At 43.3% G+C, this 13,372-nt stretch overlaps 1 protein-coding gene across 1 annotated transcript in view; it reads left to right on the forward strand.

Moving 5' to 3' along the window:
* MAP2K4 (mitogen-activated protein kinase kinase 4) overlaps positions 1 to 13,372 on the forward strand; it is an 85,717-nt gene that overhangs the window by 17,307 nt on the left and 55,038 nt on the right. Inside the window, exon 2 of the mRNA XM_065735103.1 lies at positions 10,817 to 10,919. Coding sequence (XP_065591175.1) covers positions 10,817 to 10,919 — 103 coding nt within the window. The remainder of the gene's footprint in view (positions 1 to 10,816; positions 10,920 to 13,372) is intronic.

Below are 13,372 nucleotides of genomic sequence, written 5' to 3' on the forward strand. Positions count from 1 at the left end.
GATGGAGGAACACTGCTGTGGTGAAGGTGTCTGTAAGGCTTTCCATTTCTAAGGTTTCACCTCATCATGTCAGGTTGCATGGTGGGTCTTAGGCCAGAAGGATTTTCCCGTCTGCCATTGTTATTGGTGATTTCTTTGTGCCAGCTCCCTTTTTCCTTTTTGCACAGTTCATGTGTTTGTAGACTAGTAGATGTTTTCTTCCTGCAGCAGGCTGCAGATTTAGCTCTTTAATCTGCCTTTGGGCGAGTCACCTCTAGCCCTGTGAGCATCCTTGCTCACTGAACTCTGTCCCAGGTTGGTGGCAGTGACCAATACTGGTTTAATAATTCTGGGGCCTGGCTTTTGCCGTGGTCTGTTTGGGCTTGATGATCTTGAAGGTCTTTTTCAGTCCAAATGGTTCTTTGATTCTGTGATCAGTTCCTTGGTATCTGGAGCAACCAGAGTAGCCTGTTGATGGCTCAGTGTAAATCTAAGAGCTGAGAACTTTGCTGTGAAAGAAAGAGAAGTTTCAGGACTTTGTGGTTGCAAGTGGGCCTGTGTGCCCCATAGTGTCTGCTGCCAGGCTGTGTTATGGACACCAATGGGAGGCAGTTCCTGTGTCCTGCAAGTGCCGTGCTTCTTCTAAGAGTAATCTGAGATTTAGGAAATGTAGTCCGAAACTTTGCGTGGCAAGGAACCCTTATGGAAATTGAAAGACTTATGATTTTATTCATAAGTGAAGAATTTGAATTATTTGCTGTAGTTTTGAGCACCTCTCATTCAGTGTCTGTACCTACATCCTTGAGCCCTGGGAGGAGAAAATGTCTGTAGGAGGGGGATGGCTGGGATTTACTTGTCTTCTGTTTTGCTACCAGTGGGTGTTACTTCTGGCTGCTGGGTGTTTCTCATAGTTGTTGAAAAGAGTAACAAAAGAAGCAGGGGCTGGATCTGCACTTCCATTTCTTGACCCACGCTGGTGTAACTCACGTATGTGGGACATTAAAGATTCAAAAATCAAAATTTCAACAGGATGGCCATGGCTCACGTTCCCCAGACTGCGTTTATAAAATGTAGAGTCTACAGAGAGTTTCTTTATGGGAAAGGGAAGCTATTTGGGTGTGTTCTGAAACTATCAGCTGAGCAACGGTGTAATGTGTAACCTATGCTTAAGAACTTTTCTGTTTTTCCAAGGATGCTGAACCTTTGCATCTTGTAAGCAACTGGGAGTTCTGGGTACTGATAAACTACTACTGTGCCCAGAAATGTGCTCTCCAGGGTTTCTTATTATCATCTTCCCCGGTAAGACAGTCTGGGAGATGATGGCTGCATAGGTTTTGATTAATTACATTTGGTATGTTTCCATGTTCTTGCAAAGCTCCTTCTGTAGCAGTGAGATTTCAAGGCCGCTTGATCCCTATGTACTCACCACCGGGAAGTGCAAAGGGAAAAGAAATAAGAAGTAGTGGTCTCAGAAGAAGGCAAGGCGGAGTTTCTTGCACAGGGAGCTGTTTTTTGTGGGTTACAGCCCTGCAGGTTACATGTCTGATTTAATGCTCTGGTTCTAGGGTGAATGACAAATGGTGCTGTGAAGGAGGTAGCATTGCTCCTTTCACTTTTTTCTGTGCTGACTTTTATTGAGGGCAGCTGACAGTGGAGGTGGTAGGTATAGCAGGCTGTGGAGTTGGGATTGAGCACCTGCAGGGGAAAAAGTAAGGTGGTGCTTCTGGTGTCGACGCAGGCATGTAGAGACTGAAGGCTGTGCTGTTTCTTTGTTTTCCCGAGGTCAGGTCTTCTCTCTGTGTGACATTAGTGCTGACCATGGTGAGGCAAACCCCAGCTTCAGGGAACTGTAAATGAACAGTATCTGCAAGGCATCTTTTTAAGGCAATAGAAATACTGGTTTTTTTCCTCATGTACATGGGAAGGAGTTGGTTAGTGTGTCCTCCTTCACGTATGGGTTAGTTGAGGAGCAGAATATGTTGACTGAGAAGATGGTGGATGTAGAAGGAAACTGAAGCTATACCTGTGGACTGTGATTTGTGTTCTGGAGCTGAAGTCTTTAGATGTTCCATTTCCTTGGAGCTAGAAATGCTGGGATTCTACTCATCTAGAAGCCCACAAGAAGGGGAAACTACAGGTCAATGCAGCACTTAGTTCCTTCATATTTCTTACTTTCTGCAGTTTTTGCTTTCATTAGGATTCTGAAAAATATCCCATGTGAGCTACTGATCTGAACTGATCCATTCTGTTATTTCCATCCTCTCCCAGGTAACAGGGTCTGAGTTCTCTGCTTAGAGTTGTGTTCTGTATTGCTGACAGCTCCAGAAAATTATGTAGTGTTGTATAGTTGACCGTTGCAGAAATTTTGGTTTGCACCAGATTTGGTTCTGTGCAGCTGTTCAGATCCTACCTAAGAACTTTCAGTGTTGTCATGTTCCGTGTGTATTATCTTTGCTAACAAAATTGAAGACTTCTGCTGCAGTGTGTGATGTTTTCCTGCGTTTCTCAGCAGTGAAAGCAAGGAGGCTGCTCCCACATTAATATACTACAGCATTACTAATTGATATTGCAGGTTTCAGAAGACAGCATAAATCTCAATATATTTATTTATTTTTAATGAGCATGCAAGGACGGCATTTTTTTGTTGTTGTTGTTGTTTTTCCCATTAGAAATCTGAAACCAAGAGCTGGTGATTGTAGGGCAGCTTGGCTGTGCTTAGTAAGGCCTCTGTGTGCCTGTCAGGCGTGAGTTATTTTGGTGCTGAGAAATAACTAGAGTTATAGATGTGCTTGGCAGTTTCTACTGGATTTAGGCATGAAGAAGGGGTTCAACAAGGTAATTTCAGTGGAAAATAGACCATTATTTGTTTGTTTGTTCTTTTCCCCCTGCTGTGTGAATTTTCCTTTGCTTATCAAGAAATCAGTGATGGAAAAGCAAAGTACTGTGTGCTCTGAGAACTGTAAAGCAGTCGTGGCCATGGGGAGTGCTTTCCGGAGGAAAGCTGCAGTGCTGCATAGCACACTTCCCTCCCAGCATCAGAAACTTGCTGTCTTGTGAAGACAGCATGTGAGCAAATGGGGGCTCACATGAGGGGCCAGTCAGACCAGGGAAATGCTCTTTGGGTCTAGCTCTTACTTTTTGAATGAAGACATATCTTTTTCTGAAATTGCAGGTTAGAGAGGTATGAAATAGATCTGTGTCTGCCTATAGGTACCGTAGTTTGAAGCTTAGAAGAAAATTGACTTGGGTGTAAGTATGTAAAAGTTATTTGAAGGAGTTAATAATAATAAAGTACTTTCAAGGATGACTGAAAACTTTCATAATATTTGTAGATTTGCATTTCAGTTTGTTGTTTAGCAGTTGCTCAGTGTTCCATTGTGATTCAACAGAACTAAGCAAAAATGATTTTTGGTTTTAAGGTACTGACCAAAATCTTTCCCAGTGCAACGCTGCAAAATCTTTTGCAATGCAGTGGCCTGCAGCTTCTTTGTGAGAGGCAGCACTGAGCTCCGGGGACAGTGACAGGGCCTGATGGAGTGGCATGGGGCTGTGTCAGGGGAGTGCTGCGGGGGCCAGGGAAAGAGTCTGCCCCGGAGCGTGGTGGGCACGGAACGTTCACCCAGGGCAGTTCACCCAGGGCACAGCCGTGAGGGAGTGCTGGGACACCTCTCTCACACATAGGGTTTGGGTTTTGGGTGGTGCTGTGTGGGGCCAAGGGTTGGACATGGTGATCCTTATGGGTACCTTCCAGCTTGAAGTGATCTGTGATTCTATGAATGCAGATTGATAAACATGTTTAAAAAACAAAGAACAACAAAGAAACTTGCAGTTGATACCATGTTTTCAGAAAGGGTCAGCTCCTTAAATCTGCTTGATGTACCTGTCATGGCTCGCTTCCTCCTGAGGGTAACCTGTGGCACCCTGTTGGTGAGGGGCTGGGATTAGCCCTTGGGAAAAGCAAGAGGCATCAAAGAGACGTACAGGTAGAAGCTTTGCTCACTCTTGTTGGCTTCTTAGGGAACATTTTACTTATCTTAGCCCAGATTTGCTCTGCTAATCCCACCTGAAGCATCAGTAAGTCACTGCCCTGATGGCCTCTTTTGTGTTAAGAGTTATCTGCAATTGCAGTCCTAAATCCAAAGCTGGGTGTCAGGAGGTGCCTGATAGCCAAGGGCTTTCTACGTTCTTTCCTCGGACAGCAGCAAAGGAGTGCTTGCTAACATCTGGTGTTTCTTGTTTCCAGCAAGATCCAGTTGTGGTCTCTAGTCTTTCAAATTGAAAACCCTGATGTGATAGCCCTGAGGTGAACAGAATCAGCTCCTTCCCCTGGGATAACCATGCCTTCACATGGAAAAGCCCTCATTCTCCTGGTGTCAGCCACTCAGCCCAGAGGGGCTTCATGCTGTGCCAAGGTGCATAACAGCCAGTGGGATGCTGCTGTGATTGACATTGCCACTTTTCTGGCATAAGGGAACCAAGGGGGATGGTGGAAACATACTTGTTGCTTTATCCAAAGAAACTAAATCCTTTCCATTGACCTTAAACAAAGGCCTCAAGGGCAGGTTTTTTTCCCTTGCTTTTAGTCTAAGTGCATGCTCCTAAAATTAAAAAGTCAGCCTCACTGATCCTCCTCACAGTATATTTTATAAATTGTTGTCCTGTTTTATTACAAAAAGACACCTGGCACATCCCTTTGCATAATGAATTACTGTTTTACATCAGGAAGGTCTCCGTGTGCCTCACAATAAATTCTCCAGGGCAATGTCACCATTTCCTTCTGACAGCCACTTGGGTATGGTCCTTACAGGTTGTTTCTGCAGCAGGAGGAAACGCAACATTGCATCAAACACAGGTAGCATGGTAATTTTGCTGTATTTGTCACAGAAGCAAAGCACATCTTTGAGAGCAGCCCCGTTTTTGCAGGTGTGTGCTCCATCTGTACCTGCTGGCCAGGTGAGGTTGCATGTAACAAGTGTGCCCAGCCTAACAAGGGCTGTTGTTGAGTGGTACGTTAATGCTTTCTAGCTAGAAGTTGCCTGAACTCCAGTTTCGGTGGAAAGGTGACTTCTCTCATTACTGTTCCATTCTCTTTGGGCAGAGAACTGCCTGCCTGTCACAGCCAGGCTCAGCACTGCTCTGCACAGAGCTGCACGTGTGTAAGGGTGTTCTGTTAAGTTCAGCATGATACACTTGTCCAGGAACTGATTTAAGCTCTTTTAAGACAGCTGGTCTGCTCCCAAGGCTCAAGTATATTTTAACTTTATGGCTGTTCATATGGGTGATATTTCCTTGCAGATTAGCATCAGGGATAATAAAAGCTTCAGGTTAACGCAAGATTTCAGGGATTTCAGAGACTTCACTCTTAGGACTTTGCTGAAGGAGTTTCTAGTCTGAGGGAACTAATCTTAATCTGATCTCAGTTTCTTGCACTCAAAGCCTAACCTACTTTAGCCAGGCTTTGTAAGAAAGGTATTTATAGAAGCTGTTGCAAGTGCTGCTGTGTGTGGCATAAACCACGTACTGCAAGTTACAGAGGTGTGTGTCTGCTAGTGCAGAGAGCATCTGTGTAACTGTGAGCCCCCTTCTGACTTTAAATCACTGTAACATCTTGCTCACATTTGGTTGAGTCCACGTGCTTTATTTTGCAGTGTTTTCATGACTGGTGAAGGTAGTGTTCGGTGACCGTTCCTGGTCCTGGCTGATCTGGGCTTCTGTGGAAGCACACTTGGACCTGCAGATGAATTATGGATAATAAGGTGACTTCTAAAAATGAGCACATTCAGCATGTTCTTGGAGCGCGGAGTCGTCATCTTGGATCTGAGTTCTGGCCCTTGGACTATTCTAAATCGAAGGTTTTGTTACAGGGAAATGGATATTGGTAACAGACATACTAGAAATGTTCATGCTATTATTTCTCAAAGTGAGTTTCTGTAGTAGAGTTTGTAAAACTGTTAACTGGAATTCCAGTTCTCTTCTTCCATTCATACTCCCTAAATGAAGTGCTGTACATGATGAAGTTCCTCATGTTTTGTTTTAAAATTTGGCCAAAGTTTGTAAAACAGTGCATGTCTGGAGTGCAAGGCTGCTTCACTCTCAAATTAGCAGTGCTGATTTTGGAGTACCTCCATGAGCAACACTGGAGAGGAAGGAAATATATCAGCAAGATTGCAGGTTGGAAGGGCTTATGGGAGAGTAGTACTGTGTTAGAAGCAGTGGATGCAGTGAGCAGTGAATCCTGCCCATGGCTCAGAACACCGGTAAATGTCTCTACATCAAAGCAGGCGTTTTATTAGCAGAAAAGATTTAACTGAATAATAAGAGCTGTTGGAAGAGCAAAGGAATCTGTGTTGTATTGTTTTTTTTTTTTTATCAGACCTGATATTTTGCAGTTTTCTGTTAACAAGTTGACCTCAAGCATTGAGCGTCCTTCTCAAACAAGCAAGTCACCCACCTGCCTGGCCTTTTGACATCTTTTCCTCTTATTTTCACTCTTTTATGATGTATTTTTGCTTGATCAGACAAAGGTAAGAAGGCCACAAAGCTATTGCAATTTCACTGGTTGTCTGCCTGCTGTTTTCTGCCACAGCTCATTTTTGGTTTTATTCCCATTTTCTGATGATAGTAGAGCAAGGAAATGAAGTATAAACTCACTTCCTGGCATATTGCTGCTCTGCAAGCAGCAGAAAGACTTGGGAATGCAGAGAGAACAGTCGCACCGTGACAGTCACAGTCACACTGTGTCAGGTGGTTGATATGGCAGACCTGAACCAAGTGGAAAGCACTTTGACGGGTCAGTTTGTACCCTGCAAGACAGCAGCCTAGAAGAATATCCATTTATCTGGTGTTGGTTTGAAAAACTTGCTGCTTGGAAACAGCGTTTTCTTACGTGTAACATGAATGTTGTTACTGTTGTTGGAGTGGGGAAAATGAAGAAATTCTAGGAGAAAAGTGGTGGTTTTATCAAACAGGAGGTGACTTAGAGTCTTGGGGAAGTTGTAGATGTCTGTGGTGAAGTAAAAATAATACTTCAGAGTATAACTGGAGGAATACCTCATGCTGCTTGTTATCTAGGAGATAGCTGTTTCCTCTTATACGAAAACAGGTTGGCTGTGGTTGTGGTAAAGTAGCCTCAAAATGAGTGATGAGAAGCTAATTGCAGAGCCAAGTGCCTGGATTAATCCTGGTGATGGATAGCAGCACATAAATAATTATGTACTTTAGCTAGCACTTACTCATGCAGCAGGAAGCAAGTGTGCTTTATGAACCTGAGTTGTTCTGCTATGGCCACTCTGCAGGTGGTCTCTGCTGTGTGCTTGGCAGGGCTTCCCAGCTGCTTTTCTTTTGTAGGGTCCTATTCGGCCCTTTGTCAGTGAAATGCCAGGGGATGTGTGGTTGTTGAATTGCAGAGTATGGGAAACATCCTTTGTGACTTCTGTACCATGTAGCAGCCTGATACTAAAACAGTGTCTTGTTTTCAAATCCGTTTTAGAGAAGAACACTATTGTTTTATGATTGTAGTGATTTGGAATAAGTATTACTATCATATTATGGTTAATGAATTAACTTCAGATAAAAACCTGTTTGGACCCTGAAGTAAGTACAACCAATCATGGTTAGATGCCCTCAGAACCTAAGCTTTTGTTACCACTGCAACAAAGCTGAGGCCGTCTTGCATTCAAAACAGTAATATCATTATGACCATTCAGATACAACTTAACAAACCTGTCAATCAAAATTGGTAAGACCTTATCTGATAAACTGTCATAGTTTCAGGTCTGGTTTTGAGGTTTAGCCTTGTTTATGAAAAAGCAGTATGTTCCAAAATGAAGAGTGTTGCTTTCTGTTGTTTTTTTTCCTGGATGTTTGCTTCTCTGGTGCATTCATAATTTTCAGAGTTGTGAACGTTAGAGTCATTAATGATTAGAATTATGTATTGTTACCAAAGCCTTTAAAGGATGTTTAATTTACATGAGGTTGCTCTTTCTACAGCATGTTATAGGACAACGTGTGTGCAGCTTTGATGGTGATAGCAGCATTAGCTCATTTTAGAAGCAACATCAATCCTCGGCCTCTTTATTTTAGAGGAAAGAACAGGATGGTCTGAATTTAATGTCTGTGGTAAAATCACATGCAAAACTCATGTATCTATAGAAGCTCTTTTGTCTCCATTAATTTTGAGTGAAGTCTTTGCAAGGACGGAGGGCATGGTGCGTTCAGATCTTCTTTGGAGTGAAGCTCACAACCTAGACTGGGCAGCTAAAGTGCTTGATTTTGCTACTGAGGAGGAAAGCATGCTGTGTTGTTTCATGTACCATTTTGTTTACAGTACGCGTGAGTGGAAATTCCCAGCTTTTCTCAGTGTGACCATGTCTCTCCTGGTCTTTTTCCTTGTTGAGGAAAAAGCAAACCATCCTGTTTGCTTTCCAGAGATGGGTCACGCTTCTGCGTTTATTGTGTTTGTAGAAAATCCAGGCCCAGGTGTTGAATTGACAGTGTTGAAGCTATTAGAAATGTAATGACACAGACATACATAGATCGATGTTTAACAGTGAGGCAACAGTAAAAGCAAAAGTACACTCAGTATGAGGAAGCAGTGCATAAAGTGTGCAGGTAGATAAAGAATGGGAACAGGTCTTCAGAAGAGGAGATGGTACTGATTGTAGCTTGTAGCTAATTGTATAGCTTTCAGTGTTGGGCCACTTCAAGGACAAGTGCTCATGTCATGTAAATGTTATGGTTGGAAATGGAAAATGTTATGGCACTGTACTGTTGCCCTAGGAAGAGAAGGATAGTGTTTCAGGCATGTGAATAAAACAAAGCCAGAAGAATGACGAAAGCTGTAAATCACCAAACCCAGTCTGAGGGCAGAATTACCCCAAAGCAGATCATCTGTCAGCACCAGCAGTGGCATTTCTCTGCGTTCTGATGTACAGGTTTACTTTTGGAATGAGCAAAGCCATTCATCAATCACCCCTGTTCACAGTTTTTAAAAGCAAGTATCTTTTTGTTTGTTTCCATGCAATTCTGCAGCTTAGACCACACTGTGCAGTCTCATTCGGGTAATATGATCAAGAAAGATACCTTGGGAGCACTGAGCTCTGCAGTGCTGCTGTCCGTGGCCCATTGTGCCTCATGCTGAGTCCTCACTGACACTCTTTTATCCCATCAGTAGTGATGAAAGATCCTGTATCACCAGCTGGGGCCTTGTGGAAATCTGCAGGTCACCTAAGAATGATGAGTTTTTTTATTTTAGGTGGTTAATGCAAAGCTTTGAATAATTAGTTTTGTGCTGTTGCATTTCCTACAAATCTCTTGCATGGTGCTTTTGTGTAACAAATCAGGTGATGCTTAGAAAATGCAACATGTAGGCAGATATTTTCAAACAGCTTACTGTATTGCAGAAGGATTGAAGCTAAAAGTGTGCATCTATGGTTGAAAGATGAAAGATCTTGTAGAGGAAATAGGAGAACAGCCTGAAATGAAGTTGCCAAATGGGGAAGGTTGGAGGGGCACTGTGGAGCTCCATATGCTGTGGATGTGTCTGGGATGGTGGGTAGTATCTCATGGCTTTAAATTCTAACTAGTTTTTTCTCTTTCCATTGTCCTGGAGTTACTAAAAATGCATATCTGTTTGTGCAAGGTAGAGGAGCAGTGCAGAGTGGGATGGTGCTTTTGCTCAGGCCCTGCGGGTCCACATTGTTCCCTGCTTTTCCCAGCAGACCCAAGGTATATTTAGGAATACGATCCCCACCTCAGTGCACAGGCAGAAAGGAATTTGGATATCGGGTTCATTGCTGAGGGCTGGTGCCTCGCAGGGTGGGTGGTTGCAGTGCCCAACCTGCAGATAGTGCTGAGTTTTGGGCATCTGCCCAGGAAGTGAGTATCTCTGTGAGGTTTGGGCTCAGAGTCCTGGGAGGCTGCAGCCCCTGGAGGCTCCAGTTGCACTGGGTTGGTGCGGGGCTGCCTGGTGTATGAGTTTCCTGAAGCCACATGGGAACAAAGTGGGACGTTTTGCTGCCCTGCTAGTAGGACTGGGAAGGGATATCTTACTTCTGTAGGCTCTGATTCTGCTGGTGGTTAAGAAATAGATAGCTGGTGGCTGGAGCGGTGCCCAGCAGTTTTCTCCCCCATTTCTGCCTTCCTATTTCTGTATGTTTTTCTGTGCAGCGTCTCAGCTGGCTGCAGAGCAAAGCTTTCTCCCACCTGGTCACTGCTCTGATGGGTTGAGCTTTGCTTTCTGCTTGGTGACCAGCTTGGCAGTAGGAGCACACAGCATATCTCCTCTGTCCTCACTTATGCCTGATTGTGCTTTATTTGCTGTAAGGCTGAGGAAGGTCACTGCTTCTGCAGTTGGGATTTCATATAAGACATCCAGTGCTTCCCCTTTACCTTTGCTATCCATCCTGGATCTGGTAGGTGTGCCCAAGCTGTGCCAACTAGGCACAGCCAGGCCTTTGCAACCTGTCTGGAGTTGAGCTCAGTGTGAAGTCTGTTTTAAATGGGGACTGTGTGTGGAGGGAGCTCAGGCCCTGATGTGGAGGTGCCCCATGGCTGTTAGTAGTTCTGTCTGCTGGTGCTGGTCCTCCAGTTGCCACAGAAAGTCCTTGGGATGCCTCTGCTTGGTGACTGACTTGGAACAGGACATGGGCAGATGGGTGAGAATTGGTTCTTTTTCTTGATTCCTGTGTCTCTTAACACAAATTACAATTTGCTTATGTAATTGTGAAATGTGTTTTCCTTTTCTTAGAATGCGTTACATTTGTTCTGTTTATTTCTAGATGCTCTTACAAAATGCTGTTTTGTTTCTGTCAAAAACTTTATGTTCATTATCTTTCAGGTAAACGCAAAGCGCTGAAATTAAATTTTGCAAATCCACCTTTCAAGTCTACGGCCAGATTTACTCTAAACACTTCTGGAGTTCCTTTCCAAAATCCACACATGTGAGTATAAAGCCAAAGACACAACTAGTGAAATGTTTTCGAAATGATTTAGCCAATAAGCAGTTTTATTTTAAAGGCAGACTGAATACTTAAGTTTTTTTTCTGGGTTGTTCAAATCTGTCCATTTTGATTCACTGTAAAAGAGTTGGTGGTTTTTTTGTTTTGTTTTTTGAGGGGGAGGAATTTTTTTCAGAATTGAAAAGGGTTAAATTTGGGATCTTCCTATTACACTGGAGCTACTGCCATCCAGAGCTGATTAACTTCAGATAAATTGTAGCTGATCATGTAAGACCTGTTCACTGTCATTTTCCTGTCTCTTTATTCACTGCTTACTATTTTTCATTAGAGATATGTTCTTGTTCCTGTGTTACTTATGAAACACATTACTGTGCTAGATTCTTTAGCAGTAAAATGAATAAAGGTTTGAGGAATGTTATTCTACCAACAGAGATTCAGGGGAGTTACACAGTTAGCCCTCACAGAATTTTCTAGATCTCTAGCTTCAGTATATCCCTGTCTAGAGTTTGAATGCAAGTGTGGCACAGAGCTGTTCCTGACACTAGGATAAATAATAGTAATACCTTGTATAGGAAGTGTTAGCTTTATATCCTCTGATCCACCAATCTAGATTGATGGGTGACACACCCACAGCCTGTTTGTGTCAGAATACAGATAGCTTGCAAAGATGTCCAGAGTTTTTGCTCTTCAAGTTTTCTACCAAATCTCAAGAGTTCTGTCAGTGGCAAGTCTCAGAAACTGCACCTGGAGCTTCCCCCTCTGCCTGGACTTTTCAGAGTATCTGTGGTTACAGTGTGCTTCTGCTTTGCTGTGCATGTTGCTGCCTCTTTCCTTCAGCTTGGGCCTTCTGCTTTCCCAGGATATATCCTCTGTGGTGCGTTTCTGTTAGCTTCTTTTATGCTGGTGATCTTCAAGCAAGTTTTACCTGAGTTAGAAACATGTTTCTGATGAGTTATCAATGGTATTTTCAATACCTGAAATTTTTAAGGAGTATTTTAGAAGATTCCTCTTACCATTCCAAGTGACATTTCCAGCAAGTCCTCTCTCTTTATTTTCTTCTCTGAAATAGAGAATTCTTTTTGGTTGGAAAGCTAGCATTTACATATTCACTTTTTGTGCATCTCCCTCAATATCATCAAACTGTTATGGCAGTTTTTTGTAGAACCCCACCTTCTTTCCTCTCTCAAGGCTCCACATATGCGCTGAATAAGGAGCTTGGTTTCAGTTAGTGAGTTTCTCAAATCAGCCATCTGTAGGGTTTTGACTCTCCTGTGTTTATCTCCATGGATCTCAGTCTTGGATTCGCTTGAAGTCACTGGCTCCTGTTCATCATGGAAGAGCCTTCGTTGTTGAATGGTGACATCTTTGGTATTGTGTTTGTGCAAGTGACTGTCAGTGTTGTCCATTAAGACATTACTGCTCTGTATCCATGGGAGCTGCAGTCAGTGGTAGTGGTTGGATCCTGAGCAGTGTAACTGCTTTAGAGCGCTTAGAAATGTTTTGAGTTTGATATAATAGCTATTAAAGTACCAAAAATAATGATGATGCACATGCATTAAAATTTTCTTGGGGTGCTACAAGCTGTAGTAGTGGTTTTTGTTTGAAGAAGATGAATGCTGTTGGTTGGATTACTTTGTGTTGAAGGTGAATAAGCTTGGATAGAGCTAGTTTATCCTCGCATCTTTTATGTTGTCTGTAGCAGATGCTGTTCTCATAGACAATGTTCAGATCTTAGGGCTACATGCTTCTTCCAGTGATGCAAATGTTTCTCTCACAGTTGGTGCATCTCAGTGGTGTGTCTGTCTTCTTCCCTGCTTCCCCAGAGAGACTGATTATTTTTTTTCCTGTGTTGCCTGGAAAAGTTCAGACTTTAGTTTTGAAGTGGATGTTCCAGCTCTTTGGGCCCAGCTGCATTCTCCCTTCAAGATGTTATGGATCTGAATGGGCACAGACTCACTGGTGCCAAGTCTGACTTCCTGAGATGAGTGCTGGCTCAGTGCTGCTGTGGGTTTCCCTGTGTATATTTTGTTGATCCAGATGGGTGGATCTGAAGATACAGCGAAGTCGATTTCTTGCATGAAATCTGAGTTTCTGTGGCTTGGATCCACCGATCTGGAGGCTGTCTAGTGGCTCTCCTCTCCAAGAGGGCAGAGGTTCCTGCCAGCAAATGCCTCTGTGTTTCTTCTGCTTTTTCTGAGCTCTCAGTGAACTGTGACCTGCAAGAGGGTGTGATCAGCAGAGACTTGCAGGTGCCGTAAGATAGAGATTACCCATTAGCTGTGTTTTACTTGATTAATAGGTTTTGGTCAGGGAGCTGTCAGGCTGGATTGAAGGTTATTCAGGTAAGAGTGTGGTTTCTTACTTTGTGAACAGAAAGAAAAGTAACCTTGTGAGCTCCTTCAAACCCCTGTGGTGTGTTAGGAGGGGAGACCTCG

Source organism: Cyrtonyx montezumae, unplaced genomic scaffold, assembly GCF_038088225.1.
Source record: "Cyrtonyx montezumae isolate F1298 unplaced genomic scaffold, pur_monq_1.0 scaffold_19, whole genome shotgun sequence".
Taxonomy (NCBI): Eukaryota; Metazoa; Chordata; class Aves; order Galliformes; family Odontophoridae; genus Cyrtonyx; species Cyrtonyx montezumae.